This window comes from Pithys albifrons, chromosome 15 (assembly GCF_047495875.1).
Source record: "Pithys albifrons albifrons isolate INPA30051 chromosome 15, PitAlb_v1, whole genome shotgun sequence".
In the NCBI taxonomy this organism is placed as follows: domain Eukaryota; kingdom Metazoa; phylum Chordata; class Aves; order Passeriformes; family Thamnophilidae; genus Pithys; species Pithys albifrons.
In genome coordinates this window covers 11,192,747-11,216,538 of record NC_092472.1, presented here as the reverse complement: position 1 = coordinate 11,216,538, position 23,792 = coordinate 11,192,747, and the positions used below count along the sequence as shown (strand labels likewise).

At 60.2% G+C, this 23,792-nt stretch overlaps 4 protein-coding genes across 6 annotated transcripts; 1 reads left to right on the top strand and 3 right to left on the bottom strand.

The window, feature by feature from the left end:
- Positions 1-2,679: 2,679 nt before the first annotated feature.
- Positions 2,680-4,665, bottom strand: LOC139679052 (alpha-2Da adrenergic receptor-like). The gene is made up of 3 exons (XM_071570424.1): positions 4,447-4,665; positions 3,975-4,181; positions 2,680-3,844 (listed from the first exon to the last, which is right to left on the bottom strand). Exons 1-3 carry the CDS (start codon positions 4,663-4,665, stop codon positions 2,807-2,809), a joined length of 1,464 nt encoding a protein of 487 aa, XP_071426525.1. The 3' UTR covers positions 2,680-2,806.
- Positions 4,666-4,720: 55 nt separating this feature from the next.
- Positions 4,721-9,235, bottom strand: SLC34A1 (solute carrier family 34 member 1). Its single transcript, XM_071570423.1, has 14 exons — positions 9,176-9,235; positions 9,016-9,088; positions 8,698-8,814; positions 8,359-8,541; positions 7,864-7,992; positions 7,642-7,785; positions 7,423-7,534; positions 7,136-7,331; positions 6,811-6,906; positions 6,597-6,696; positions 6,239-6,406; positions 5,764-5,880; positions 5,468-5,592; positions 4,721-5,367 (listed from the first exon to the last, which is right to left on the bottom strand). Exons 1-14 carry the CDS (start codon positions 9,218-9,220, stop codon positions 4,813-4,815), a joined length of 2,160 nt encoding a protein of 719 aa, XP_071426524.1. The 5' UTR covers positions 9,221-9,235; the 3' UTR covers positions 4,721-4,812.
- Positions 9,236-10,545: 1,310 nt separating this feature from the next.
- On the bottom strand, positions 10,546-18,820 carry RGS14 (regulator of G protein signaling 14). Its single transcript, XM_071570520.1, has 15 exons — positions 18,606-18,820; positions 17,058-17,079; positions 15,815-15,966; positions 15,618-15,710; positions 14,972-15,115; positions 14,656-14,805; positions 14,366-14,486; positions 14,154-14,278; positions 13,874-14,077; positions 13,695-13,771; positions 13,399-13,525; positions 12,998-13,079; positions 12,757-12,815; positions 12,424-12,538; positions 10,546-12,117 (listed from the first exon to the last, which is right to left on the bottom strand). Exons 1-15 carry the CDS (start codon positions 18,795-18,797, stop codon positions 11,885-11,887), a joined length of 1,896 nt encoding a protein of 631 aa, XP_071426621.1. The 5' UTR covers positions 18,798-18,820; the 3' UTR covers positions 10,546-11,884.
- A 1,737-nt stretch (positions 18,821-20,557) lies between these two features.
- LOC139678869 (ADP-ribosylation factor-like protein 3) lies at positions 20,558-23,500 on the top strand. Of its 3 annotated transcripts, none has more exons than XM_071570099.1 (7): positions 20,558-20,725; positions 21,072-21,215; positions 21,309-21,425; positions 21,572-21,622; positions 22,370-22,555; positions 22,644-22,725; positions 22,862-23,500. In XM_071570099.1, exons 1-6 carry the CDS (start codon positions 20,558-20,560, stop codon positions 22,689-22,691), a joined length of 714 nt encoding a protein of 237 aa, XP_071426200.1. In that variant the 3' UTR covers positions 22,692-22,725; positions 22,862-23,500. The 3 variants fall into 3 exon arrangements, with proteins under 3 accessions (XP_071426200.1, XP_071426199.1, XP_071426201.1); XM_071570098.1 differs by having other exon boundaries at positions 21,048-21,215; XM_071570100.1 differs by lacking the exon at positions 21,572-21,622 and having other exon boundaries at positions 21,048-21,215.
- Positions 23,501-23,792: the final 292 nt, after the last annotated feature.

The following is a 23,792-nucleotide window of genomic DNA, read 5'->3' as shown; positions in this document are numbered from 1 at the left end:
GGGTGTAAATTAATTAATCCTCTTAACCGGGTGGTGTCTGCCCTGCTTTGTGCTCCTTCTGGCTTTTGAGCGAGTATGTCACCTCTGCCTTCCCACAGCTCCTGTCTCTTGCTCCAGCCCAGGGATGATGCCTCTGTCCCACCTTCCCAGCAGCTGGCGGCAGCAGGGCAGCCGATGCTGGAGGTGGGCAGGGCATGAAGGAGAACATGGGGATGGGTTGGCCCCTCCACTGATCTCTGTCAGTGGTAGCCTGGGCCCCCAAGTTCTGCCCACTGAGCAGGAGGGAAGGGTTTGTGTCCTTGGGCTGTAGCGAGGTTGATAATAACATAAATTACCCCAAGCACCCACTGTCCATGCAGCTGGTACAGCCTGTGGTCTGCCGGAATTCAGGTGTCACATCTTCTGGTTATGAACCTTATGAGGAGAAGGAGGAGGATGTGATGCTTTGCCCTGCCACACCTTGGAGGTGATCTTCCTGTCACTCTGCCTGGAGGGATGAGCTCATGCTGTGAGCTTTCCTCTTTTAGAGCTGTTTTCCTTTCAAAGTGGCACATGCTTATTTTGAACTTCAAAGGAATGACTTTGTTTCCATCCATTTCCACGATTAACCCTTGGGTTGCTGTTTTCTCTTTCCTCCTGGTGGATGCTTTGCAGCACCAGCACTGACAAGAGACGTGGACCACAGAGCACTGCTGGAGCAGCACCAGTGTCCAGAGGATCCTGATGTCCCCAGCAGAGCCAGGGGCAGCCCAGGTGATGAAACTGGCACTCTGCTTTTTAGCTCTGCAGAGGGGACAGATGGAGAGGGAGAGGGCCCCAAACCCAAGCTTGTCAGGGGAGTAACACAAAATAATCTTCAGAAACTGAAGAAACAGCCTGCAAATGCAATTCCAGGCAGAGATGCTGCAGTTGGGCAGCAGCACCTCTTGGAGGGGAGAGGCTTTCCTTGCGGTACTGGGGTCATGATGGCTCATAAGCACAGCAGCAATGAGAGTCATGCTGTGGCAGATGAAACAGACTTTACAATCTTGGAACGGAAATTTCTGCTGCAGCGTTATGGAACAACCTGCCCGACTCATCTGCTGAGGAGATGTGCTGGATGGGGATACAGCAAGGGGTGCTCAGCAGGGGGGCTCTTCCTGAGCACCCCAGTAGCAACCTGCTCTAAGAGGGGGACCAGGTGCTACCACACCGCATCCAGCCCTCGGGATTTGATGTTTAGATGTCAGCCTGAAGCTCCCTTCAGTGGCTTGCGTGTTGCCCTGATGTGTTGGCCATGCCTTGCCCAAGCAGGGGGGATCTCTGATTGTCCCCCTCCAGCTGGTCCCTGCTGTCCTCTGCCCTGCAGCATCCCAGAGCCATGTGCTCATGCCCAGGAGAAGGGACAGTGCCTGTTGTCCTGGCCAGAGTGCATGGCCAGGGCACTGTGGAGCCTCAGGGTGCTGCTCCCAGGGGGCTGATGCCCCTGGGAGAGCTGGGCTGGCTGAGTCCCCGCCAGTCGCCCTCATGTCCTGAGTATTTTTAGAAGCAAAATGCTGTTTAATTGTGAAAAGGCGAGTGGCAGCTGCAGGAAGGGAAGCTGGGCAGCAGCGATAGGGCAGCTCCTTCCGCAGGCAGTGCCAGTGCTGCTCCAGACACCGCCAGGGGGTCAGTGCCAGGCCCCATCCCATCCCATTCCAATTCCACTGGGAATCTCTACTGCCTCCAAAGCTCACACCATGAGCCTCCACGCATGGGGCCAGCAGGTGCAGGGGATGGCACAGGTATCCTCTCCCTAGCAAGTACCCCCATCCCATTTAGCCCCCTCAGACTCTGCAGCCAAGCTGCACCCACCCCAACAAGGGCTGGCAGGGGCTGGTGGGGGCCAGTGTTCCTTGGGCTCCAGCTCCCAGGCGCCAGTGGCTGTTTTTAGCTGAGTGAAAGTCCAGTGTTTTGAGATTTTCTATTTTGAGCAGTAAAGCTGAAGAAGTGGAGCTGCCTCTGACCCCCGGGTGTCTGTGCAAAGCGGGGCAAGGAGCCAGGCAAGGCGGGTGTGGGGTGACTTCTGCCCCCAGGGGCATGTGGTTGTCCCTCAGTCTTTGCCCCACAGCTGCCTTCGTGGCTTCTTGCACGTCAGGCTGTGCTGGAGCCTGTTCCCGTGTGATCCCATCTCCCACACTCTCCCAAGGGAGGACGGCCTTTCTGGCACTGAGATATCATTCCTCCTTTCCCTCCTGCAGCAAGATCCCAGTGAAGCCACTGAGTAGGATGTGTGATGTCCTACTCCAGACCCACAGCCCTTGTACCCCACCATGGGTACCTGTGTGCCCCCACAGAGCCCCCACAACATGGCATAGCTGCAATGTCCCCGGGAGCACAGCCCTGGCAGAGAGGCACACGGCTTGGACTGGGCTGCTGTGGTGGCACAGCCAGTTCAGCCCAGAGCTGGTGACACTGCCACATGGACAGTTTTGTCCCCCTGCAGCAGCTGTGGGGTCCATCCACTGCGCAAGAGGATGCTGGAGGACATGTACGTTTTTCTGGCAGCAGGGAGGGCTGGTACTGACCAGAGCTGCCACAGTGAGTTACCACCATCAGTGCTGCAAGGGGTACAGATGGGGTGACCTGGGTGACAGTAGGTGCTGTTTGCTGGGCTCCCAGCAGACACCAGCCCCGAGCACAGGCTTTTGTCTTGTTTTATTCAATCCTGCATTTCCAAAACCACCTCAAGCTGTGCACCAGCACTGCCGTCCAGAGTGTGTGGTGGGGCCAGGTGCTGCCAACGGCGAGTGGCATGGGGCCATGTCCTCAGTGTCCTGACAGGTCCTTAGGTGTGGTGCCGGCGAGAGATGGTGAGGAGCCGGCGGAAGGCAGCACGGAAGTCCCGGTTGAAGAGGGTATAGATGAGGGGGTTGAGGCTGCTGTTGCAGTAGCCGATCCAGAAGAAGAAGTTGAAGAGGGGCTTGGAGACATGGCAGCCCTCCCCACAGACAGCCCCCAGGCTGTATGTGAAGAAGAAGGGGAACCAACAGAGCACAAAGACCCCCATCACCACGGCTAGCACGATGGTGAAGCGCCGCTCACGCGCCCGCACCAGCCGCCGCCGGCAGAGCAACACACTCTGGTGCTGGCTCCGGTGCCGCCATCTTGGCATCTCGATGCCTGACACCTTTCCATCACAGTCGGGACGCAGGGAGCGGGCAGTGAGGAGGGCGGCTGTCTGCTGGGCAGTCAGGCGGTAGATGCGGCAGTAGACGGCGACCATGACAAGGCAGGGGATGAAGAAGGAGGCGGCACAGGAGGCCAGCACGTACCAGGTCTCCTGGCTCAGCAGGCACTCCCGGCCCCGTGGCCGCGGCCGCAGGAGCGGTGGCAGTGCTACCAGGGCTGCTGATGCCCAGACTGCCCCGATCATGCCCTTCACCCGCCGTGGGCTCCGGCGCAGGTTGAGCCGTGCTGCCCGTGTGACGGCCCAGTAGCGGTCGAGGCTGATGGCGCAGAGGTGCCCGATGGATGCGGTGCAGAGCAGCACATCCAGCGCCAGGTACAGGCTGCACCACAGCCCACCAAAGTGCCAGTAGCCCATCACCTCGTTGGCCAGAGAGAAGGGCAGTACAAGGATGGCCACCAGGATGTCTGCCAAGGCCAGAGACACCAGGAAGAGGTTCTGTGGAGCCCGCAGAGCCCGGCTGGTGGAGATGGCCACCACCACCAGCACATTACCCACCAGCGTGGCCAACAGGACAGCCAGGGCAGCCAGCAGGATGAACCCTGTGGCTGCAGGTGAGTGCGGGGTGCTTCTGGTGCCACTGCTGTTACCAGAGGTGTTGGAAAGGGCACTGGCTGACTCCATACTGGACTGATCCTTCAGGCAGACAAAACCGCATGGAGCATCCCCCCAGGCTACTCATCAGCCCTGCAGTGGCTGTGGGCACAGCCCCAGCATCACTGAGTCCCCAGAGGTGTGTCCCAGCCACCACCACTCCTGCACTGACCTGGTCTGGTGGCGAGGCAGAGGTCGTTCTGGCCCAGTGGTCTCCCGGCTGGGCATGTGAGATGGTGAAGGTGCTGGGAACACAGAGAGGCTCCCACGGCAGTGCTGCTGGCTCTGCTGGTCCCAGTCTGGGAGGAGGGCGGGCGGGAAGGAGGAGGGAGGGAGGGAGGGAAGGATGGGCTGATATCACTGGCAGGAGCCCAAACATCTGTGGGCAGTGGGAGAAGTTGTTATTGCTGAACCTTAAATGGCTCCCTCCAGGGTCACTGTGGCAGGAGGGCTCCTGCCATGGGTCCCAGGATGTCAGGTGGGCCAAGGGTGCTGCCCAGCTGTGCTGACTTGACATCCTGCTGATCTCCAGCCCAGCAGTACCGCAGCACCCCAGCACTTGCTGACTGCCCCGAGCTGTGCCTTGCTCAGTGACAGACACTGCTGTGGCACACAGTGGGCCACTATGGACCCTGCCAACTCACCTCTCTGGAGATGTGGTGAGTGGAAGAAGCTGCCTGTGATACATCTCGGTACTGCTCTCTGCTGACTTCAGGTTTTAACTGTGGCACCCTCAGTGTGTGCCCCACAGCATCAGCAGCATGTTTAGTGTGTCTCCAGCACTGACGTTTGCCTGGGGCAGGGCTGAGCAGTGATGATGCTGAAAAGGGGGAGGATGATGGGTGTCTGGCACCTGCGGCCATAGCTGTGGCTCCACAGGGTTTGCAGAGGCAGGAGCCAAAGAGACACACCCCCAGGGCAGGGACACTTGGCCTTTATTAAACACCATCTGAGCAGGGACAGCAGAAAACTGAGGCCACGGGAGCAGCAGCCTAGGCGTGCATTGCCTGCTAGAGCCGGGTGGCACCATGTGGAAGTGGGCGAGGGGAGCCCATCCGGATGGTAGGGCTGGGCATCTCCTCGGGGTAGGAGAGCACAGGGTTGTCCAGCCCCAGCCTGGCCTTGTCCCGGGGAGGGCCCTCATGCTCCTCCCAGGCCTCGGGGCTGTGGCAGCGGTCTGTGCAGCAGAGGGTGGCCTGGGTGATGATCCGGTCAAGGGGCTGCAGCGAGTGCATCCAGGCAGGGAGGAAGTCCCAGGTCTGCAGCCATTTGGGCAGGCAGCCGGGGCTGTGTGCCTGCAGCACGTTCACCAGTCCCACGAAGAAGAGAAGGCTGAGGAAGGGTGCACCCACACCCACCAGTGCCCGCCAGCCCGCCATGGAGATGCCGAAGATGAGGGAGGGCAGCAGGAGGAAACAGATGATGAGGTACAACACAGCAAACCAGCGGTACTTGGCCGTGCGCTCGCCCAGTGCCTTGGCCATGCGGATGGGCAGGCGGGTGAAGGGCAGTGGGTACCACAGCAGGATGCCAGAGATGTTGAAGAAGAAGTGGCAGAGAGCGATCTGCGGGGATGGCATCCCTGTTAGGCTGGGCATGTGGGCTTCTCCCAGTCCCTGCCCTGCCTGGTGCACTCAGGCAGCCATGGCCCCCAGTTGCATGTACCTGGAAGGAACTGGCCAGCTTGTCCCCTGGACTGGCCAGGGCAGCTAGGATGGCAGTGGTGGTGGTGCCAATGTTGGAGCCAAGGGTCAACGGGTAGGCACGCTCAATGCTGATCACCCCCAGACCTGTGGGAGAGGCACCCCATCCCATCCCATCCCATCACTTCTTGCCAGCACCATCCCTGTGCTCTCCCAAGGAGGCACAGCTCCTCCTGTCCCTCTGAGTGCTGTTGCACCCACAGGCCATCACAACAGGGACCAGCACTTGGCAGGGGACCAGACATGGCTGGGACTCACCGATCAGGGGTGTGATGGCTGATGTGAAGACAGAGCTGCTCTGCACCACAAAGGTCATCCCAGCACCGACCACCATGGCGAAGTACCCCGTAAGCCAGCTGAACGGGTGTGGGAGGTCTGCCATGGCATGGCCATGGGCATGGACATGGACACAAACATGGACATGGGCATGGATACATCAGTTAGGAGCAGTCTGGAGCTCCTACATGGTCCTGGGTATGGCCTGTGGGACCAGGCTCTGGGTATGGGGTCAGGCTTGGATATGGGGCCAGCCTAGTGGCTGTGATGGCTGGAGAAAGAGGAAGGGGACACCCAGAGGCAATGACAGCCATAAGCAGAGCGGGGATCAGGGACCTTCAGGGGATGTGCAGGACAGGCAGGGATGGGGGTCAGAGGCAGCTAGGGGCAGACCTGAGGATTGCAGGTGGGGATGGGGATGGGTGACTGTGTAGCAGGTGGTCCCTGTCCTACTCACCAGTGTTGATGACCTTCTGGATGGCTTTGGCTACCTGCCCCTTGAGCAGGGAGTTGAGGAGTTTGACCAGGAGGATGAGACAGGTGCAGAGCACGACGAGGGACCCAGCCAGCAGCACCAGCCCCACGGCCAGGTCGGGCAGTGGTGTGTCGGTGAAGAGGTGCTCGCCTGCCCCACAGCATGGCTGGGCAAGGGGCTGGGGCTGGCCCGGCCCCGCTCACAAACTTGCCCCCATAGACAGCCCCACACCTGGACCCCAGCCCAACATCTCCCAGCCCTGCCCCACATCATGAATCCAGCTCTGCTCCATCCCACATACAGCCCCCCAGCCCTGGCCAAGCTCCCCAAACCCACTCACACTTCTGCCTGGTGATGTTGTGGAGGATCTCGGTGCCCTTAGTGCTGCAGTGGCCAGGGGCTGTGCAGTTTGGGGGCAGCCCAAGCCCCGCAGCAGCCATCTGCAGAGAGATTGTGGGCTACAACTGGCTCCACAGTGTGCTAAGCCAACCTCTGCCCAACCCTCACCTCCATGGGGTTGTTTGGTGGCCCCAGCAGGGCCACAGGTCCCTCACCTGTGGGGGTGCAGGGCCACACCAGATGCGGATGAGGCTCCGGTTGCGCAGGCTCTCGTCTCCCGTTGCGATGCCTGTGATCACCGACTTGTCCAGCTGCAACAACATAACACTGGTGAGGGCCCTTGGGGGATAACAGCACTCAAAGCCCAAGGACATCTTTGATGGGATAGGAACAGCACTGCCAGCCTAAGGACACTTGGATACAACCACCATCAAAGGGACATGAGTGCTGGGGAACCATCACCAGCCTGGAGACACCAATGCTGGGGGACCCCCAGCAGTCTGGGGACACCACACTGGCAAACACAACAGCTGAGGAGACCTGGATGATGAGCTTGGTGAAGGGCTCTGTGATGATCTTCAGCAGGTCAGGAGCATCCTTCCCACTGCGGATGTTGAAGGTGGCCACAACCAGGCGGGTGACATGGTGCAGGTACCCGCTCACCACCTCCAGTGGCAGCAGGACCAGCACTGACAGCCAGTTGAAGCAGTCATGCACCGTGGCACCAGCAAAGGCCCTGTGCGGAGCAGAGGAGCCCATCGGCATGGAGTAACCCTGGTGAACAGCCTCCAGGCCACTGAGTGTCCTCTGACCCAACCAGCTCTCACCGTTTGAACTCACTGCGATCACCAGCCTGCATGAGGGCCACAATGGTGTTGGTGACAGAGGTGCCAATGTTGGAGCCCATGATGATGGGGATGGCAGAGCGCACCTCCAGCACTGGGGACAGAGAGACCTGGTTCCTTGCATGGCCCAGCTCAGAGTGACCCCATCCAGCCACCCTGCTCCCCAGCCTTAGGTCCCCAGAAGCCTCACGGCACACTCACGCCCTGAGGAGACCATGCTGACGATGATGGAGGTGGAAGTGGAGGAGCTTTGCACCAGCACGGTCACCAGGATGCCCACCACCAGCCCAGCTACTGGATTGGAGAGGATGGCGTTGTCCTTGAAGATGTCCCCGGCTACCTTGCCTGCAAGAGAATGTGAGCAGCAGTCTGCTGGCACTGCAGATGCCACTGGGCTCCCAGGAGTCCCTGCCACCCTACTACCTCCAGCCAGCTGGAAGGCAGAGCTCAGCACGTCCAGGGAGCACACAAAGAGGTACAGGAAGCCAAACATCAGGGGCACCTTGAGAAGGGAGACACAGATGGACTGGACCCTGGCCCAGCACCCGAGCTCTGTGCAAGACAAGAGAGGGAGTGTTAAATGCCTGCTGTGGCATGTCCTTTGCTCCCTGGGCTCCCACAGCCCTAGACCATCCTCTTGGTCCCCGGCAGCACTGGGCTCATATCCCCAGCTATGCCACCACTCCCCGGGTCCCCTCCATCTCCTCCCACCCTGGACTGCCTTGTGCCAGCTGCCTTCATTGTCCCTCAGCAATTCCCACATCACCCCGGAGAGCTGACAGTTGCGTCACACTCCTCTCTCTCCCTATCCTGGCATCCCAGAGTTCTGGCACAATGAGTCCTGCTGGGTGCCTCTGGCAAGTCTCTGGGATGTTCCCCAACCCAGGTGCTGTATGTCCACCACACATGGGGTCTCACCTGGCTTCTGTAGCTCATCCAAGCCCAGTCGGGGCCCTTGCCAGGGCAGCACATCCAGCTCGTACCGCTCCCTGCCCTCGCGCAGGCGCCCTGGGGAGCCGGGGCAGGGGAAGCCATGGTCAGGGCAGGGCACAGCACTGACAGTGAAGGGGCAGGTGTGGGCACCCGGCAGCCGGTGCAGAGCTGGGGAGAGAGTTCATCCACATTACAGCCTTGTCCTCATGGGGACCCCCTGCAGAGGATAGCCCAGCACTGCCTGGGCCAGGATTTGGCCAGAAGCAGAGCTGAGCTTGGTAGGGAGAGGAGAAGAGGAGGAGAAGGAAGGCTGGGGGCACCTACCGGGGGGGCTGGGGCAGTAGGCGAACTGGGGCCCATGAACCACCCTTCCTCCCCGCACTGGGCAGTGGGGCAGGACCGGGCTCTCCCTCCGGTAGGGCAGCATCACTCCTGCTGAGGCTGAGCAGAGATGGCAGCATGTCACCACAGATGTTCTGCACCGACCACCATGTCCCCCCGAATCCCTGCAGTGCTGGTACCACTGAGGAGCACCATCCCATCACTTGATGTTCCCCTGAGCCACCAGCCACCGCTGTGCCACCCCAGCAAGTTCCCAGGGGACTTGGGAAGGGGATGCCTCCTGCCCAGGGCCCAGCTCACCTGGGGCTGGCTGAGTAGTCAGGGCAGTGCCATGTCCACATGCCACATCCACGCGTCTCTCCAGTGAAGTGGCCTGTCGGGCACCACAGCCCTTTATACGCACGCCAAGAGCAAAGTCTAAGGAGCCCCGCGTTGCCCCTCGCCTCCGCTCACTGCTCACCTCCTCCCCAGAAATTCCTGTAGTTAATGGGTAATCCCTCCGCATCCCGCGTCCGCTGCGGCCCCGGGGTGGGATGGGGCACGCGCCCCTGGGGTACCCAGCACTCCCCACCTCGCCTGTCCGAAGCCCTGGCAAGTGGCAGCTGCTGCGATGAGGAGCAAAACCAGGGCAGCGCTGGAGCCCCGTCCCCGAGGGCTAATGCTGGAACATCCTCAGCTCTCCATCTTTTGGTGGCATTGCTTCATCCAGTGCACGAGAGTAGGAGGAAGAGGAAAAGGGCTTGCTGCTAGCACTTCCAGGCCATCCCAAACCAGAGGTGAGCCCACGCACACACCCACCATCCTCAGAGCCATCGGAGCATCAGCCATGAGGAAGCCAGCTCTGTCCCAGGCATCACGTCCTCACCCTCGGGGCAGGGCATTGATGGTGGGTGACGTCACTGATGTCCTGTCACTGGTGTGATGGTGGCACGCAGCCCAGCTCAGCCCAGCAGCGCTGTGAGGGCTGCATGAAGCAGAGCATTTTCCTGGCATGTCTGATGCCAGGGTGGGCAGGAGCAGAGTGACACCAGCACTGCCCTCACCACCTCCTCAATGTTGTTTATCATTACCTGCTGCTTATGCACCTCCAGCCAAGTTTCCATCCACCCACGGGACACCCAGATGGCTCATGTCCACGTCTGTCCACAGGAGAGACAGGGTCCAAAGGCGCCTCCAACCCCAGTGTCTGTGGGAGTAGGCACAGAGGGGCTGCAAGGCTGCCACCCCACCATATCCCCAGGATCAGGCACTGCCAGGTCCCATCACCATGGATGAGCCAGGTCCAGTTGTAGGGAGGGGGAAAGGGAAGATCCTTTGGGCACTCAGGAACAGCCTGGGGACATCTCTGTCATTGCTGAAGCATCACTGAGCCTCCTCAACTGAGTCAGTCTGAGGAAGCTGAATGCCTGGGAGGTGCCACAGCAGAGGACATGTCTTGCCTCTGCAAGGCCTGGGGACCCTTTTGTCCAGAGGGTGCAGCCAGTGGGCAGGAGGCTGGTGTCCGCACTTGCCCCATGCCTGGGGGCTCTTGGCCAGCTGCCCCTGCAATAATTAACCTGGTGAGGCCCTGGCGCTCTGGCTGTCATTTATTGACAGGGTTGAGGCTGAAGTCCTTGGCCGTGCCGGCCCTGCAGCTTCCCCTACTCCATCAGCAGTGCCAGGAAAACAAGCTCCTGGCACTGCCCCTTGCTGCCAGTCAGGGTGGCACTGAAGTTGAGGGCTGACCCCAGCCCTGCCCTGATCCTGGGAGGGTTCTGTGGGGTACATTGCTGCTGGGAAAAGCATCATCTGACCTCAGAGACAGAAGAAGTAAAGGGATGTACATCCAGGCAATGCTCTTTTATTCCCCCGGTTTCACATCACAGATAGGACTGAACAGCACCACAGAGACACAGAGGAGCTCTGACCAGGGCTGTGGGGCCACAGCTGGCTATGGCACCATGGGGCTGCATGGCCTTGCCCCCATCCCTGGGCAAGTCTGGCAGCCCTGGGCCACTCTTCTACCTCTGGCCGGACAGTGGTGACAGTGGCTAGACCAAGGCACAGTCAGGAAGGGCCCTGGCACACATGGATGCTGGAGAGATCTCCTGGTTGCTGTTGGGGGGTTGTCTTTATTGCAGACTGTGTCTGAGATCACTGAGGACACTGCACTGCTGAGCATGGGAACCCACAGGGCACAGCCAGGACTTGGCAGAACTGGGCTCAAGGCTACAGCCCAGCACAGCTGTTGGCAGGAATGACAGGCTGGGCACATGCTGGGTGCCTGCACACCAAGCTGAGATGCTCAGCACTTAGGGGTGCTGCATTCCTCTGGGCACCAGGCAGACCTGTCCCTAAGGCGGAGCACTCTCAGCCCCAGCCGGGATGGGGCAGGGAGGCTATGGGGATTTGCTCCTATGGGTTGCTGCAGCAGCCGCCCACACAGGGTCTCTGGCAGGGTTTTTTTGGCACAACCTTCTGGCTCTGCCTCTGTCTGCCTGGGACAGGAACCATGTGCCCTGCTCCACTGCAGAGCTGCTGGGGCAGGATCAGGCCACACTCATGCAATGCAGACAGTATCAGCCTGCCTGGGGCATAGGCTGGCAGGGCCATGCTCACCCTCCCCTAGAAGGGGACCCACACTTTAATGGGGCAGCCCTGTTCACACAGGGGCAGGGGCTGGATCTGGCTCTCAGCTCTGGGCACAGGTTATCTTGACCCTGCCTGCCCCTGAATCAGAGTTCAGGGCTGGAGCCTGCATTGTTAACCCACCAACCTCCTCTATCCCACACACCCTTCAGCTGGAAGGGTGCTTTCCCTACCCAAATGGTGAATGGGGCTGTGCCAACCCAGCATAGGCAGGATGTGCTGGACAGGCAGTTTTGCCACAGGCAAAGGCACTGGGCAGGACAGTGCCAGGCATGCACAGGACATTGCAAAGTGCTTTGCAACAGGGGTTCAAACTATGTACAGGACTCCATTGATGTGCACCAGGATGCGACCCCACTGAGGGGCATGGCAGCTGCTCAGCCACTCACAGTGACATGACACAAGTTTGGGACAGGACTTGGATGAATCTGTGGTCTAGGCAGTGTCGGCAGTGCAGGGCAGGGGCTGGTCAGACCCCATGTTGAACCCTGGCATGGCCTAAGGATACCACACAATGGGTGTGGATGTGCAGCAGGACTCATCAGAACTTGTGGTCGAATGAAGGCTGAGCTGGTGCATCCTCTACAGGCTGGGGATGGCTGCTTCCCTCAGAGCCTGGGTGGTGGACACACGGCTGATCCGACCCTTCACAGGCACTGTCATTCTGCGCAGGGAGCTGGAGGAAGTCAGGCAGGACCAGGTCCTCCTTGGAGAGCAGCCCACGCTGATCATTGGCCCGGCAGCTCTGGGCACGGTTCAGTAGTTCCACCAACCCTGGAGAAATGCAGGTCATGCACCTGAGCCCAGAACTAAGGCTTTGTCCTAATGCCTCAGCTGCCCCCTCCACCTGACATGACCCTCAACATGTCCCAGGCACACCACCTGCACCTTTTCCTTGCTCCATGCCAGCACCCATGGGACCCTGCACTTATACCCAGCATGCTGGGGGACCCCAAGTCCACCATAGCCCATGCCCAGTCTCATGGGACCCTGCACCCATCCCCAGTACACCAGGAGCCATGCATCTCTCACTCTGGGTTTTGCTCCAGCCCCTCTGGTTTCAGACATGCCAGGACTCACCTTCCAGGTCATATGTGCGGCGATTCAGGTTCACAGCAGCTGAAGACTGTGGCCGTGAGAAGGAGGAGGGCATCTCCCAGTGTGTGTCAGGTTCTGCTCCCATTGGGCTTCCCTCCTGCCATGAGTAGTCCAGCTCTCAGCCATGGGCTGAGGAGGTGATGCTCCTCCCAGCCCACATCCCCATCGCCTTCCCACAGCCTGGCTCCCTGCTTGGCACCTGCTGCCCAGCCCCGCAGCATATGCCAGGGCCACAGCAGGGCCCACCTTCCCCATGGACCATGGCAGCAGCTGTGGGGGCATCTCTGACCAGGATTGGTGGGATCTTCAGCTCACCTCACTCCGAAGGGGGGAGGGAGCAGCTGCAGCCTCTGTGCTTTCCGTCACTTGCACATCTGCAAGGGAAGTGATGCTCAGCACCCTGTCCCAGCATTGTGGTCCTGACCCAGACAGTGACAGGATGGAGCCCATCCCAGAGAGCAGGAGCCATGGCCACCAGAAAGCAGTCTGACCCTGTGAGCACTCTGCAGGGTGGCAGGGCTTGAGGGAACATGGTTTGGGAGGGAGGACACTTTACCTCCCAGTGTTTCCAGGACAAGTTTCTGAGCAGCCACTGTGCTGACCAGATTCTCCACATCGAGAGCAGCCGGCTCACCTTGCTGCAGGAGGAACAGCCAGCTAGTATCACACTCACTGTGGCACCAAGGGCAGCCAGGCTGAGCACCTGTGAGCTCCCCAGCCAGACCCCACCATCTCACAGGCTGCACAGCATACCACACCACTGGTCCCTCCTAGCCCACAGTGGGGTGCCATGGCCCATCCCAAAAATGGTGACTCTTGAGGCCACAGGCTGGCCCCAGCATGGACCACTGCTCCCCACCACCCAGTCACAGGCAGCAGCCCCTGTCCAAAGCCCCAAACCCGGGGATCCCTCCAGCACAGGGGCTGGGGCTGTATCCCCTGAGGCACAAGCCTCACCCGCCGCAGCAGCGCCTGCTCCAGGCTCACGCCGTACTTCCCCAGCACGGGCTGCAGCGCTTCCCGGATGCGCTTGGTTGACTTTGCCGTGATGCGGATGGTCTTATTGAGGGAGGAGATTTCCAGGCTGCAGAGGGGGAGAAAAGGCTGTGGCAGCCAAACATGGATAGACAGGGGCAGAGCCAGGACATTCAGGACTGCCTGAGGGGGCTGGGTGTTGTGCACTGTGGGTAGCCATGCGTGATGTGGACTAGACCCATGTGGGCAACAGCAACTGCCCTGAAGCTCCCACTCACTCAAAGCTTATCCTGTTCTCCAGCTTCACCTCTTGGTCTGCCAACACAGAGCACTCCTGGTCCAGCACTAGCGCTTTCTGCAAGAGCCAAACCAGGAGAGAGCCAGCAGGGCAGCATGTGGCCCCAGCACAGGGATGGTCTGCCTGTAAGAGGCCCTACTCCCTGCTGTCTGCCCTTACCTGCTCATTCCCCACCAGGTAGACCTTGATGTCGGGGAGGCTGAAGCCACGCTTCTCACATATCCCTGCCAGCATGTCGCGGATGGAGTGGCCAGGCCGGACGGAGGCCAGTGAGGCTGTGCCATCAGGCAGGTACACGCAGCAGTACTTCATGGGCTTGGCTGGCAGCTCTGCCTCGCTGCCCCCCAGGCTCTTCCGTTGGCCCTGAGTGAGGGATGTGGTGGGATGACCTCGATCAGTGGCAGTGTGATGCCGAGGGGCTGGTGCGGTGAGGACTCACCTCCGTCCAGGTGCTGGTGGCTGTGCTGCCTGAGGAGAGGAAACCCAGGTCCAGGCTGGCCGAGGAGTTGAGTGAGCCCTGGGATTCCCGCCACAGCATGGCGCTCCTGCTGCCTTCTCCCCTCTCTAGGACAGACAGAGGGATAGTGACAGGGACATGAGCACCTTTCAGGGGAGGTGTGGCTCCTCTGTCCTGCTCAGCACAGAACTTACCTGTCCAGGAGGGCTCCCGTCGCTCTGTCTTCCTGAAGGACCGGCGGGGGCTGTGGTTGGCACCACTGCCTGCCGTCTCCACACCCAGTGGCAGGGACTTGCCTGGCTTCAGCTTTGACTTCTGAGGTGAATTGAGCAGCATCTCAGCACAGGGATAGCTGAAGTTTCCCCTTCCCTGATCCCGTGACTGCTTGTCTATCCTCAGCCTGGGGCTGGGTTTGCTCTGAGCAGCAGAGAAGGAACCCAGCACCAAAGTGACATGTCCTCGTTCCCCTTTCCCCTCCACTCACCTTGCTGAGGTCAGGAGGGGGGCTGCTGCTGCGGGAATGAGGCTGCAGGTCAGGCAGGGGCTGGCCCTGGCTCTCTGCCCGTAGGCAGGCCTGGTAGAGCGGGGATTTCACAAAGCGTGTGTAGCTGTCAAACTTCATCAGGTTAAAGATCTGGAAAGGGAGGATGTGTGTGCTTAAGACCCCTGCCCGCCTACAGCGTTCTCTGGCCACTGCCCTGTGGCATGGCTCCATGGTGACAGCAGTGATGCTGGGTGACATGTGGGATGGTCCTGCAGCCCTCTCCATCCTGTGGGTGGAGCACAGGTGCTGCCCATACCTGGAGCTGCTGGATGCGAAACATGTCTGGGGAGGGGGTGGCCAGCATGTCCTCCCCAATCCAGGCCTGCTTGTCAATGTTCACAGGACTGACTGAGTGGCTGGAGAGAAACTCATCGTAGATCCGCCGTGCCTCCTGGGCTAGCTGGGGGAACAAGGGGGTCAGGCTGAGACCAGGGATACCCTCCTTGCTGCCACCCTTGGCTTATCCCATGGAGCTACCTGAGCCCTGAGGAATCAAGCTCCCCCTGGGACTAGCTCAGCACCTGTACTTCAGGACCAAGCTCTGGGCACAACACACCAGTCCCTCTGCAGAGGTACAACCTGAGGGAGAAATCACCCCCTGCAGCTGCCTGGCTCTGTCCCCATGATGCCCAATCCAGCACTGCCCTTGGTCTCTTGTGTCCCTCCAGCAGCACTGTCCACACTCTGTCCACCCTGGGCTGGGGAAGCACATCCTGCTCCACGGGGCAGGTAGCCCCAGCTATAGCTTTTCAGATGCACGTGACATCCATCTCCCTATTCCTCCTGCAAGCCCCTCCTGCCTGCTCAGGTCCCCAGAGAAGGCTTGGCAGCTCTGCCCACATCCCTCCCAGCAGCTGAGTGACCCAGGCTCAGCTACACTTCAGCTGCACAGAGGCCAGTACCTGCTCTGTGTCACTGGCTGGGATCTGCTGGAAGCGCTCACATGCCTGCCAGAAGTAGACGTTTTCAGCACTGAACTCCTTCTTGAGGAACTCCTGCAGGGCAGAGAGAGCCTGCTGGCCTGGTGGCACTGTGTGGGACAGTCGGTGGCCAACCAGCGGACAGGAGCAGGGACCAAGCTCTGGGCTGTGGCACTCACAGTGAAGTAGGTGATGGCCACACGGTCCTGCAGCAGTGTCTCAAAGGATTCAGCCCAGCTGATCACAGACCCCTGTGTGGAGCCACAGGTGGCTGATGATGGCAGGCTGTTCACACTGTGGTTGCTGCCATGGGCCCTGGAGGCATTTAACTCTGAGAAAGACAAAGGGTCAGTGCTGGTTGTCTCCCTAACCCCCAGCATCACTCACCAGCACCAGTAGCCTTCTGAGTTTGCAGGGAGTTCATCCACCCCATCCTGATCAGAGCTGGTGAGCCCTCAGGTAGGGAACCCGAGAAGCATCACAGTAGCATCCTCAGAGGACTGAGCACCATGATGCCACAGCTGGCATTTCCTGGCATGACAGCTCTCTCTGACAGAACTGGCAGTCCTCCCCTCCCCGGGTGTCATTGTGACTCCACCTGTGACTCATCTCCCACAGAATGACAGCCTTGGGAAGTGCCCAGTCAGAAGGGAGAGCGGGGTGGAAGGGACACGGAGGGCACACAGCAAGGAGGGCAGCTTGGAAGATAGGTGGAGGTGCCTGAACTCACCTCCTCCATTCCTCTGGCCACAATGAGGGACAAACCCAGCAAGCTGAGGGCACAGAAAGTGTCATCCCCAGCTCCTAACCACGAGGAAATCCTCCCTCGGGGAAACCCAGGGTGACTATGTATTCAGAAAGACGGAAGTTCCCAGGGGCAACCCCATCTTTTGAACTGGTTTGACTGGTGAGCAACTGGAAGCAGGGGGTCATTTGCAAGAGAAGGTAAGGATATGGAAGCAGTGTTTTCCTGGCAAAGCTCACAGGAATAGAGGAAGTGTGTCAGGCTGCTGCTTTTCCAGGGTCCCCACCCTTCTCCTCTCTAAACTGTAGGTAACTGGGGCCGAGACAGTTGAATGGACCATCTGAGATATCCAGTTCACAGTGAGACATCAGACAGACAGACAGATGGGCAGACAGAATCCCTCAGGAAACCCACGGATTGCTGGTATCCAGTTCTGCTTCCCTGGGGAGCCCCTCAGGCCCCAGCACCCAAAGGTAACAGCTGAGCAGCCAGATGGAGGGACAGGCACAACAGGCCTTGTGGGAGAGATGGGGAAATATGGACAGTCCTGGCAATGCGGTGGCCTGGCCATGCACCAGCCTGTGCTGACACAGGACCTGGTACCAGGCTGGATGTGGGCTTCCCCCTCCCCTGAAGATGATACTGGCCTCCTGTTCCAGGGCAAAGAGCAGCCTTACCTCCATCCGATACAGCTGGGCCCTGTGGAGGTGGAAAGAAGAGAGGTGATAGTCTGGCAGCCTGGTGGAGTGGTACCCTGGCAGGCAGCAGCTTCAGGGCAATCCCAGTCTGAACTAGGAGCAACGGACACAGGGTGGTGGCAAACACCACTCTGGGGTTACCTGCCCCATGGCAGAGGCAGAACACGGGACTCCCAAATCATAGGCAGTGAGTAGGGATAGAAGGTTACAAGAGGTGCACAGGTTTTCTCCCACCTCTCTGTGCCCTGCAGCCAGGCCAGCAATTGGGAAAGGGCAGATGGTATCAGATGTAACCCTGTCACCCAGACCAACCAGGGAGGAGAGAAGCAGCCTCCCCAGTACAGGAAGAGAAGGGGAGGAGGGGAGGGAAGGAAGGACAACCACAGCCCTAGGCAGGCAAACTGCCTGCTCCCTCCTTCCTTGGAGTCTGGAGCTACTGGAAGGCAGAACAGGGAGCAGATGCTGTCAGCCCAGGGCACAGCAGGACAGGGTGCCCTGCAGCACCTGCTGGGCCACCCCAGATACCAGCCCCAGGGAGGGAGTACCCCAGAACCCACAGTAAACAGGGAGATGGGCAGAGCTCCTACAGCCAAAGCCCAACCAAGCACTTGCTGCACAGCGCTGCCTCTCATTGCCTCCTTGGGGCCACACTGAAGTGGTGCCCTCACTGAAGTGTGTACCCTTGACCCGGTTGGCCAGTGTCCCCCACTCTGCCAGCCCCACACAACCCAACCTACCCTGCACACCCCCTGACTGTCCCCATCCCAGCTCCACACATCCCAGCCCCACACATCCCAGCCCCACTATCCCACCTCTGCCTTTCTCTGCTTCCCCACCCCACATGTTGCTGTCATGCCCCTCACGCCAGCCCCACGCACCCTTATCTTGCCAGCTCCTTGCTCTTCCCATCCATCCCACCTGCCCACCTTCACATAGCTCCAGAGCCCCACACATCCCAGCACTGCTGACTCCTGTGGCCCCATCCGCATCCGTCACTGCTTGGCCATTACCTGAGTGCCACACATCACTTACAATACTGTCCCAGCCTCATAAACCCCTGCTGCTCATTACCCCAGTCCCATATGTCCCTTCCTGCTACCTACCCCACATACTGCTGCCTGCCCTAAAACCCCTCTACACCTCTGCCTCCTCTGAATACCCAAGCCCCATCCTGCTCTGCTGGCTACCCAGTCCCACACCCTCCTGCCTGCCTGTGTCCTGGCCCCACACATCCCTCTGTCTGCACAGTATCCAGACCGAGACTCCTTGCCTGACTACTGTCCTTTCCACACTCCCCTGCCTGCCTGTTACCCGGTCCCATCCATCTCTCTGCCTGCCCGTTATCCATTCCACACCCCCTGCCCTCCTGGTATCCAGCCTCACGCACTCTCTGCCCTCCTGGTACCCAGCCTCACGCACCCCCTGCCCTCCTGGTACCCAGCTCCGCACCGCGCCGCCGGGCGGGGCAGCCCCACGGAATGGAGACCAGCGCCCCAGGGGACGGAGATCGGCGTCCCGGGCACTCACCATGCGCCCGTTGTGGACCACCAGGAGCTTGCCCTTGCCCTGCATCCCTGGCTCCGCCGGGCCCGGCGCGCTACCGGCGCGGCCCGCGGCTCCGCAGCATCCCCGGCCGGCGCCGCGGCTCTCGCTGCTCTCCCGGCCCGGCCCGGCGCTCCCGGCACTACCGCTTTCGGCTGCCACAGGAAGTGTCGCCATGGGAACCGAGACCGCAGCGGGGGGAGTGGGGCCACCCTCCCGCCCCTCGCCGCCGGCACCGCCCCGGTGGGCACAGGCTCCAGCTCCGGGCCAGGAGCCGCCGCGGCGCCGCCGCATCCCTGTCCGTCTCCATCTGCATCCACATCCGTGACCCCATGCCATATGCATCGCTGTTATCATCCCCGTCCCGATCCCCATACTCATGCCACTCAATCCCCATCTTCGTCACTATCTCCATCTGCATCCACATCCGTGATTCCATCCCCATCTGCATTCCTGTTCCCTTGCCCATCTCCATCTCCATCCTGTTCCCCATCCCAGTCCCTTGCCCCCAACGTCACCTGCATCTCCACATCCGTGATTCCATCCCCGTCTGCATCCCTGTTCCTTCCCCATCCCAGTCTCCATTCCCAGCACAGTCTGATGCCTTGGGGTCACCATCCCACTGCCACCCATCCTTGTGGCCTGGGCAGCCCAAAGGGGCTCCTCTTGGTGATCACATCACCCCAAGGAAGGAGGGTTCAAGGGCAGGGCAGCATCAACATACCCAGCACACCCTGCCAACAGCCTGGTGCTGCTTGCCCTGCTTACACAGGGTTTGGAGGTGTCCCCAGGGCTGGAGTCTGGGGAGAGCTGCCTGTGCCAGCAGAACCTGGCAAAGAGGAGCAGTGGACGTGCAGCTTGGACTTACCAAACTGATGCCTAAGCAGTTTTGCCCATCTCCTAAGGCCGGGGTTCCATGTTGATCAGCAACCACAAACCAGCGGAGGATATTTTAGGACATTTGTTAGGAAATTTCAGTAACTAACAGTACAGGATAAACCGCAGAGCACCATGGCAACCCGCTCAGGGAAATGCTAATAAAGAGGACATAAGGTGGGTGATTAACCTATCAAAAGCAGAACCCTAACATTAAATTGGGTGCAGATCTATGCAGAGAAAAATGAAGCATTCCCACAGTGAGCAAGCACAAAAGCAGTGCGGCATAAGCAGCCACAGCCCTGGTAGGGTCTCCAGGCACGGGAGAGTGGAGGGTGGCCCCTAAGGTTCCCCCTTTATCCTGCACTGTTTCATGGACTGGCAGTGGGATGGGGAGTGATTGTGCTGCTCCCCTTCCTTTTGTTGGAATGAGGCTGTGTTGTTTGGCTTGGCTTTGCAACGGGAGCTATAAATAAAAATGTCTCTCCAAGAGTGCGTGACTCACTGTCCTCACTGCAAAGATAACCTCTCTGCTAGGAAACCTGGTCTGAGGACCAAACTGCAGCATGCCGGAATCAGAGAATTGTTTCATTAATGTATTTAATCCACATAGATAAAGAACAAGCCCCTCACCGCATGTGGGATGGGGTGAGCTGCTGGGGAAATCCCTCTGGACCCCTGTCCTGTGCCATCTCCAACTTCCAGCTGCCAACAGCCCACCCCTTGATCTGCTCCAGGGCCTGGTGGTTTCACTCAGATGGCAGTGGGTGACGTGGCCTCAGGCAGCTTCAGCCTCAGCATTTCCTCCTGTCACCCTCGGAGGGGGCAGCTCGTTGGTGCTGATGGGAGGCTGTGTCAGCCCTGTGCCCCAGGGCATGGCCATACCCACGGTGCCTGGGCACAGCACCCTCCGGAGTGGGAGCCCGGCCCCGTGGGGAGGGGGACACCCCATGCTCCAGTGCCCCAGCCCACGGGGACCTGGTTTATCCCAGGGGTAGGCGACGGCGGGGCGACAGCTGGCTGGGGGATTTGCTGAGGGCATTATTTAATGCTGTAGGTAAATGGAGGAACAGCAGCTAATTCTGGAGCCCGTAATCCTCTTCCTCCCCCAGGGATGGGGAGTGTGCCAGTCACGCAGCCACTGGCAGGCCCCGGGGACAGGCCCCGGGCAGCTCCCCAGCCGTGCTGCGGGACAGAGCGACTCCTGGACCATGGGTGATGTGCAGAAGGTAAATGGGGTCCAGTGACACCCCATCTGCTCCAGGGTGGGGGTGCAGCACCAGCTTCCAGCTGCAGTGCTGCCTGGGCTGGCAGAGCAGGGCTCTACCCTTGGCAGATCCCCACAGCATGCCCAGGAGCTGGCAGAGGTGCCAGGGCAGGGATAGCACACCCAGAGGGGTAGGAATTGAGGCTCTGTGGATCTGCCATGGGGCGACCCCAAGCCTGGACACCTTGGGAGCAGAGCCCTGGGGCTTGCTCAGGCCATAGATGCAGGATACCCAAGGCCAACAGGGCACCCAGTTCCCCCTCCAAAATGATGGTGCTCTGCAGCCACCCAGCACCCTGTGCCCCCAGGGACTGCTCTCCGTCATCCAGAAGCTGAAGGGTTCACCGGAGCAGGAGCTCCGCATTGTCCTGCTGGGGCTGGACAATGCAGGGAAGACAACGCTGCTGAAGCGCTTGGCATCTGAGGAGGTCAGCACCATCACGCCCACCCAGGTAGGTGCTGCTGGGGGCCACAGGCGGGGGGGGCTGAAGGGGACAGGTCCCACCTGCCCCTTGGGTGATGCTGGGGTTTGTGTTTCTGCTCAGGGTTTCAATATAAAGAGTGTCCACTCCCATGGTTTGAAGCTGAATGTCTGGGATATTGGGGGGCAGCGCTCCATCCGCCCATACTGGAAGAAGTATCTGAGCAGTACAGACCTGCTGGTGAGTGGGGCAGCCCCCCACAGCCCTGTGTGCAGAGATCTGTGCCCCCGGTGTGGGGCCCCCAGCAGTGGTATGTGGGCCCCACAGAAAGGCTGTGCAGCCAGGCAAAAAGAAGCCTTTGACTATCCCTTTTGTCCCCACTGCAGATTTATGTCATTGATAGTGCCGACCAGAAGCGTTTCGAGGAGACAGGGCAGGTATCAAGGGTCCAGTGGGGTGTGGGAGGGGGGCTGTGTGGTCCTGGGGCTGGGATCTGTCTGGGACCAGCTCCCTGAGGACAGGAGCAGGGAACGAGGGTGCTCTCAACCATGGGACAGTGCTGCAGGGGGCCCATGATGTCACCAGAGGTCTGTGGGAATGCCTCAAGATCAGTCTCAGCAGACAGAGACATTCCCCTCTATAGCAGATTCGTGCCCAGCAGCTTCCTCTGATCCCAGTGTGCTGCCTGAGGGGTACCTGGCACAGGGGTGACTCTCCCCCAGGCGAGAGTGACCCCTGAGTTGCCAGCCCTCATCCCACTTCCCCAGCACCAGGTTAGTGATACAGTCAAAGATTTACAAGTAGCAAATTCAGTTACAGACTCTGGCAATCAAGCTCTGAGATGGGAAGGTGAGACTCCCAGTGACAGCCTCAGCTGTTTTGGCACCAGACAGCATTGTGGGTGTGCCAGAGAGCGTGGGACTGGCAGCAGCCTCCTGCAGGTGCCCTTTGCCCATGGCTCTCACTGATGGGGATACTTCACCTCTCAGGTAGCCCTGCATGTGGCTCCTGGGCCTGTGGAGCTTCAGGGGGGCACATCTCTCCCTCGGAATGTCAAGACCTCAGAGCTTCTTTACCTGCAATAAGAGAGAGGGGATCAGGCACTTTGTGGGCTGAGGTGTCCAGCCCACCAAGGGCAGCTCCAGTGAGGACAGCAGCCCTGGGAGAAGGTTCTCTCTTGGCAGGAGCTGGCAGAGCTTACAGAGGAAGAGTCCCTCATGGGGGTCCCACTGCTGGTGTTTGCCAACAAACAGGACCTGGTGACTGCAGCCCCTGCAGATGAAATCGCAGAAGGGCTGAATCTCCACACCTACCGGGACCGGGAGTGGCAGATCCAGGCCTGCTCAGCCCTGTCTGGGGAAGGAGTGCAGGTAGAGATGGGGGCTCTGTAGAGGAGGGAGAGGACCCAAGGGCCTGCTATGCTTTTGGGGCTATGCTCACAACCTCTCTTTGCTCCAGGATGGGATGAACTGGATTTCCAGCCAGATCATGAACAGAAAGAAGTGAGAGCTGCGAAGTGCCAGACGGGACTGAGCTGCAGGTCTCTACACCACGGCCAACCCCCTTGGTCCCTCAGCTCCCCACAAGGCTCTGTTGGGTCCTGAGCTTCAGACTGCCATGCTCAGATGATTTTCCCACGCAGTCTTCCACTAATCAGTTGGCTTCTCCTCTCTCAGCCTCCTGGGCTTCCATGGGCTCCTCATAGCTCCTGACCCTGCTGCAGCCCCCATGCTGTTGGAGGGGAAGCACATCCCACCATGTCAAGCGCTTGCACACCTCCGGCACAAGAACCTGCCCAGGAATTGTAACTCCACACTGTTGGAACACCCTGCAGGGGCTGCTTCCACCATACACTGTCCGGGGCACGCCGGGCACCCACCACGACACTGGCTACACCCTCAGCCAGCCGAGGAGTGTGTATCCATTCCCCTGTGCTCTCGCAGGAGGGGCGGGCGCTGCCCCAGCCGTGGCAGCTGGCTCGGGAAAGCCTCCGTCCAGCATCTCTTGCTGGCCAGAGGAGTTCCCACGTGTGCACAGGGCCCGGGACAAGCGTGAAGACAGCGAGGACATGGCTGGGCAGTCACCCGCGGGGGGCTTTCCTTGCCCCGTGCCCGTCCTGGCTGCAGCCACTCCCTGTGTGCCGCTGAGGGGCTGCTCTGCCAGAGCCCCTGGGCCATGCGTTGTCCCAGACGCCTCCAAACCAGGGCTGCCATCGCCCCGCTGAAGATGCTCATGCGGGAGGGCTGAGGGATTCCGCCCTGGCCACCACGGAGATGGGACGGGGGGCGGCCCTGCGGCCTCAATAAAGTGCTGTGACCTCCGCGCTGCCTCGGCCAGTCCTTCCCGTGCCGCCCGGACTGTGCTTCCCGCTGCCCACCGAGGCCCTCAGGGTTGCTCCGCAGCTGTTCTTGGAGCTGTTCCTGGGACAATTCTAAGGGCCGTTGCCGTTCCCGAGGCCATTCCTGGGGCGATTCCCGGCGCCGTTCCCGTTTCCATCGGGGCGGGACACGTGTCCAGCGGCCAGCACGAGCCGCACACGTGACCAGCCCCAGGGTGATGCAACGGAGACTACATCTCCCAGCATACCCCGCGCAGAGGCGCACGCGC